The 6,010-nt window shown below is 52.0% G+C and overlaps 1 protein-coding gene across 1 annotated transcript; it reads left to right on the top strand.

The window, feature by feature from the left end:
* The first annotated feature begins 615 nt into the window (after positions 1 to 615).
* On the top strand, positions 616 to 1,680 carry C9H10orf95 (chromosome 9 C10orf95 homolog). Its single transcript, XM_049810674.1, has one exon. The coding sequence runs from the start codon at positions 664 to 666 to the stop codon at positions 1,339 to 1,341; it is 678 nt and encodes a 225-aa protein (XP_049666631.1). The 5' UTR covers positions 616 to 663; the 3' UTR covers positions 1,342 to 1,680.
* The last annotated feature ends 4,330 nt before the right edge of the window (positions 1,681 to 6,010 follow it).

Genomic DNA, 6,010 nt, shown 5'->3' with positions numbered 1-6,010 from the left:
GTTTGCTTATCAGAATAGAAGCAGGGCTTTGGGAGGATGGGGGAGAGAGTCAAGGACAGTTGTGTTTGGTTTTGGTGTTGTTTTTTTTATTTGTTTAAGATCTCCTTGTCTGGGCAGGATGGCAGCTGAAATGATTGCGGCAGGGCTGGGCTGCGTCCTCTTTCCTCTCTTTGCGGGCTTTCTTTATTTTGGGGCTTCTTTCACTTGCATTTGCCTTCCCCATTTTTATGCCTGCTCAAGAGTCTCTAGCTGCTTGCAATCTGTCTGCTGTCTCCCAGCAGTGCAGAGCCATGTCACGAAGATGTGAGGCCATCTCTTCTGCCCACAGTGGCTTTTATGCCAGCTTATTCCTGTCCTTGTAACTCCAAGATCTGGGTGTGTTAAATGATGAGTCTTGCTGAGCAGCTAATGGGCAGTTGCTGGCAGCGTGGTTCTGCTTGTTCTTGGCATGTTACTGCTCCTGCAAGCTGCAGATGCAGAGAGCTTGTTTTATTAACTAGTTGGTGTGCTTACAGTGCTAGGCATATCTTCTTATTCAGCGTGGTTCTGGAATGTATATAACCAATGTAAATTATTTCTATTCCCTTCTTGTCCTCACAGCTTTTGAGACTCGGCAACTGCTCTGGAGAAACGTCCCCTGTGTAGAACCCCAGCTCCTGTACCATGTACCAGTCTGGCTTTGTGCCACGGGAGTATTACCCAACCATCATCCCACCTTCTGCCTACACCCACCCACCGCTGCGGACTGGGAGACCAGAAGACATGACCAGCTCCATGATGTTCCCTCCCATCCACATGCACAGCTACTACAGCCAACCCATTGCCTTTGTGGTGGACCGGAACAGCTACCCTGACTATCTGGGAGGTCAGACGGTGGAGTATCATCATCTCTACAGTGCCTCCAATCCCTACTTTCGTCCTTACTACACCTGGCACTTCCCTCCTGTGGTCCCAATACCTCTCTATAATCCCTATGCAAGCTACAATCCCTATGCTGCCTACCAGAGGTCAGATCAGTATCGAGACATGTGGCCAGAAGGCTTCACGATGAGAGGGGAGCTTCAATGGGGCAAGCTTGGAAAGGTGTTTGGACCAAGGAAAGACCTCCCAGAATTTGTGAAGGATGATCTCCGGAGGGTTTATGGCACCTACCCACGGACCAGTGTCTCCATAACCTACCGGAAAGGGGAGTTCTTGGTCAAGGGAGACCCCAAGGCAGGAGAGCAGGTATATGCAGTGGAAAAAAAAGTCATCCAGCAGGCTGTGACACCCAGTGCTAGCGAGGCAGATGACAGCAGCGAGGACCGGAACCGTAAGAAGAAAAAGAAACTGAGACATTGATGTGATCAGTCACCTGATGGACAGATGCTCCAGAGCACTTGAGAGCCAGTTAGCAGCTGTTCTTGGTGCAGCTGGCAAGTAGTACAAGCAATGAATGCCACCATTCCCATTGGCTTTTAATTGCTTCCCATCTTCCACAAGCTTATGGCAGCTTTACCCTGTTTGATGCACAATGCCCACCCTGTGAAGAAACCACATGGCACTTGATTGTCTGCCGGATCAGCTCTTCGGTCCTGATTTTGAAGTGAAAGTTTGATTTCCACGGGTTTGCTTGAGTGGTCATGGTCTGGTGGGGGGATTTGCAGACAGCAGCCCTTGATTAGAAGGTGGACCTCTTCCTACCCAGCCCAAGGGAAGGTCCTGGAAGCTGGCTCCCTTCCTGGCACTTGGTTAAGGACATAAATGGGATTTCTTCCAGGCTGGGGGCAGTGTATGTCCCAGGGGACAGAGGGGTTCTTGAACACTGTGAAGAGCAATTGACTGCATATCTTGTCACTGCTGTTTATGACCATACTGTTGTGCTTAATCACCATGTGATGCCTGTACACAGCACTTCCCTATATGCTGGTGGAAGATCTTTGTGTCCCATCTTCTCACACTTGGTAACCTAGTGCTCAAGTTCTCCTGGCCATGTGTACCTGTTGAAATTGCTGCTTGAGGCCCTGCTCTGGGTCTGACTCAGCTCTGGTTGGAGGTGCTGGCTCTCCAGCAAGATTACTGGAGTTGTGTGAACTACAGCACTTCCACAGCTTGGCCTTTTGGAAGGGTGGACTTCAGAGTTGTGCTGGAAACCTGGAGGGTTGTGGGGGGCTGGGTCTGACTTGCTTGCAAACTTCTGTACCTTTTAAATGATTATAAATAAACAACAACAAAAAAAACCCCAAATGCAAATGCTTATATTTCTGGGTTTTTAGCTACTTGACAGCAGTCTCTCCTGTGAACAGCTTGCAACCTGATCTGACACCTTTTTGCAAAGTTAGGGATGACTTCTGATGTGGCTCTTGCCCAGCTGTGGTGGGTTATTCTGCTTGCTCTACTTAGCAGTACCCTGCCTTGCCCCTTTTGTTGCCTGACAGCTTTCCCTTTGGGGACAAGCAGGGACTTTCTGAGCATACAGGAGACCTGCTCTGTCCTCCTGTAGCCTCCCCCTGACATGCCACAGGGGAGAAAGGCCTTCTATGCAGGAGGCAACTGGGTGCTCCCCTTTTGCATAGCAAAGGAGAAAGCCTGTGAGGCTGAACCTGGTGGCCCTGAATGGCTATAAAGTCAAAGCAAGTGGATTTTTTTTAAATTAATGCAACAGTTTTTAAGTAATTGCCAGACTGTCTCAGCAACTATCTGGATTTCCCCTTCCCTAATCAGCTTCTTGGAAATGGGTTAACTCTGCTGCCAGTTAAAGCTGCAAGAGGGCTGAACCAGAAAACTGCTGCAGAAACCTCAGACCAAGCTGATGCTCCTTGGCTGTGTTGCAAGTGGTGGTGGCTGTGGGGCTTACTGAATGCGCCAGAAAAGCCCTCCACTAATGACCGGTGGCTCATCAGATATGCCTTTAGCTACCCAATATAGGAAAAATGCAGCAATTCCTGTCTTATTTTACTCTTCCTTGGCTAAGCAGGGCATCCTGATTAGAGATGTGCAGTTAGATGTCTGCTGTCCAGGTCTGGCAGCCTTGCTGCAGTGCTGGTGTTGCACTCCCTGTCCTTCCAGCAGCTTAAGCAGTGAACCCGAAGTTCATGCATTGGATCCTGATGTGGGCAGTGCAGCTCTCTGAGGGGGTGCTGGAAGGGGTTTCTTCCCTATCCCTTATAGCTGGTGCAGGGCACAACTGGGCTGTTGGAGCTGGATGCTGCCTGTTGTGGGAAGTGTGTTGGGAAGGGGCTGCTTTAGGTGAGATCCTGGAGCAGGTGCAAACGAGCTCTTCTAGGTGAGGTGAGAGGGAGCATGAGGTTTGCCCTATGGTGATGATCAGATGCTACATAAATTACTGGGACTTACATAATTTATCTTAAATGCTACTCCTTCAGCCAATAAATTCCTGGTGGCAGCTTTGCACAGTGTTATGGTGGAAAATGTCCCCAAAACTCAAGGTGGGCAGCCAAGGTCTCCCAGAAGTATATGATGGATGGGTGGAAGGAGAGCCTGTTGCCGCTATAAAAGCTTTCTCCAAATACCTGTTCCTGCTGGGGACATCTCTGGGGCCCACAGGGAGAGAGCAGGCACAACCCTTAACTTTACCTGTCCTGTCCTGTTTATTTTCTCCAAGTTTTGTTTGGTTTCGCTGCCCGGACTCTGAACAGGAGATTGCTGGGCACACCCAGGCTGTTGTTCTGACTGTGTATTTTTAGCAGAGGCTTACAATCACATGCAGTACATCAGGAGGCAGCAACGTATTTATTTTCTCAAGTGCCATTTCACTTCCAGAAGGAAGAAAACATTTTCTAGTTGGGCTTTTTTTCCCTTGAGGGAAAGCTTGCCACAAATGGGGACTGCCTAGAGCGGGTCTCTGAACGTAGGCTTTCACGTGGTAGCTGTAACTCACCTCCATCCCTACTCTGGTCTCTGTGGGAGCAAAGATTTGCACATTTCTTGCAGGAACAGCTCACGGTTATATTCGCTTGATGAAGGTTTGAGGCTCATTTGCTGCCCAGCTGCAGAACTGAATCCATAGGGCATTTTTTGAGGCTTTAACGCCTATGGAATTCAGTTCTCAGAGCCAAGCAGCCAGTGCGAGTCAGCTTCCCCTGGCCCCAGCCAGCTCCGTCTCCATCTGCAAGGGGGGAAAAAATAGCAAAGAGCTCATCATGTTGCTGACACAGAGCAGGCACTGAGCTGACACAGATTTTTGCAACTGGAAGCTGCTGCAAGGAGACGACTCTGGCACCTCTCACTCTCACCCCAGAAGCAGCACACGCAGCCATGGCTTTCTTTGGAAACTTTGTTCAAGTCGGCTGCTGTTTTTTTCCGCTGCTTCCACGTGTTGTCCTGTCGTTCGGAGCTGCTGCAGAGCTTCAGGTCAGCCCTGAGCTCTGTAAACTTGCTGGAGCTGTGAGAGAAATACCATTTCTCCAGATGGGGCTGATATTCGCAGGTGCGTTGGGAATCCTGCCTACACGTTTGCCCTGCGTGTGGGTGGTAATACATCCCTCAGTCTAAACTGTTCCTCTGCGAGTGTGTCTGAAAACGGGGTGCAACCATGCCGGGGGCAGTGGGGGGATGCTCAGCACTGCAGGAGCAGCCTAGCACTCCTGGGCGCCAGCCCTCTGCTCTGCTCATACCGAAACCAGCACTCGCAGGAACCTCTGGAACTGGGATGTGCCAGCTGATGGATGGAGGTGGTTTGTGCAGCAGGTGATGCCGCAAGTGGACCATGAGGCAGGGGAGCCTGCCCTTTTGGGACTGGAAAGCGATAAAGGGTAATTCTGCAGCTTAAAATGAAGCAGTGAAAGGCCTTTTCAAGGCAGCATAAAGAGTGGATCCAGGGAGGGATCGGTCTCGGTCTGGGCCAAGCTGGGACGTGCTGGTGCACTCCACAACTACGCACGTGCTGCCCGCTGCCCCCACCCTCCAGTTTGGGCTGCAAAGATCACATGCATGGAGGGACACACTCAGGGGACACGTGGGGACCTCCGTGAACAGCCGTGGAGGTGCTGATGCTGCTGGCAGGTTTGGGCAGCCTCGGTCCTCAACAGATGTTAATTTTCAAACCCAGGGACTGAGCTGATAGCTGAAAGGCAGGGAGAGGCTTTTTTGGGGCTTGGCAATAGTTCGACACGCTCGTGATGACAGTGGCCGAGGGTGGCTCGGGCAGGAGTAACCCCTGGGAGAGAGTTACAGCCCTTTGCCTGTATGCCAGCAGTGCAGGAGGGGAGCCCTCGGGTCTGACGGATCAGCGGAAGAGACGGGAAATGACACACACTGCTTTGGAGCACGGGCAAAAATTCTGATGGGGGAAGCACCAAGCAACTGTCAGCGTGAGGAGCCGACTCCACAATTGCTCAACACCCTGCCCGGGGCTCTATTTTAATTCATCTGTGGGGAATCCGAGTTCAGCTGGGGCGGCGTGAACTCACCACTCACCGTTCTAACAAGGGTCCCAAAGGACCCAAGCCCTGTTGCAAAAGCCGTGGGGTCCCAGGCTGCCGGTCCCAGCCCCGGCACATCCTGGGGACCACATGCAGCAGTACTGCAGGGGCTACCTGGAGGGATGGCAGTGGAGGGAGATGGGGTAAAGCAGAGCCTTACACCAGGGTCCCCCTGCCCTGCCACAGGTGGTCAGGGTGAAAGAGGCGGCTCAGGGACCTGGCTGTGCACCACACTGTTTCTCAGACCACCGTGGTATGGCAGAGAGTTTTCAAAAGCTCTGAGCCCCCCAGGCTCAGAGAAGTGGGGTGATCTCTCCCTTCCTCCTCCTTCCCCCACTCTGCAGGCAGGCGCCTGTGCAAGGCAGCGGGGCAGGAAGGCAGCCTGCCAGAGACACTACAGCCGGGTGGGAGCAGACCTGCCAGCCTGCAATGGCTGGTAGGGATGGGGTGCTTTGGGGCTGCTTCTTGGCCAGCTCACGCCATGGGGTGGTCACCCTGCAGTCCCTAGCTACTTAAACACATGGAAAGCCTTTGTGCTGTATTTTTTAAGCTGTAAAACTCCTCTCCGAGGCATTTACCCCAAAAGG

Source organism: Accipiter gentilis, chromosome 9, assembly GCF_929443795.1.
Source record: "Accipiter gentilis chromosome 9, bAccGen1.1, whole genome shotgun sequence".
In the NCBI taxonomy this organism is placed as follows: domain Eukaryota; kingdom Metazoa; phylum Chordata; class Aves; order Accipitriformes; family Accipitridae; genus Astur; species Astur gentilis.
This window is presented reverse-complemented; position numbering and strand designations above follow the sequence as displayed.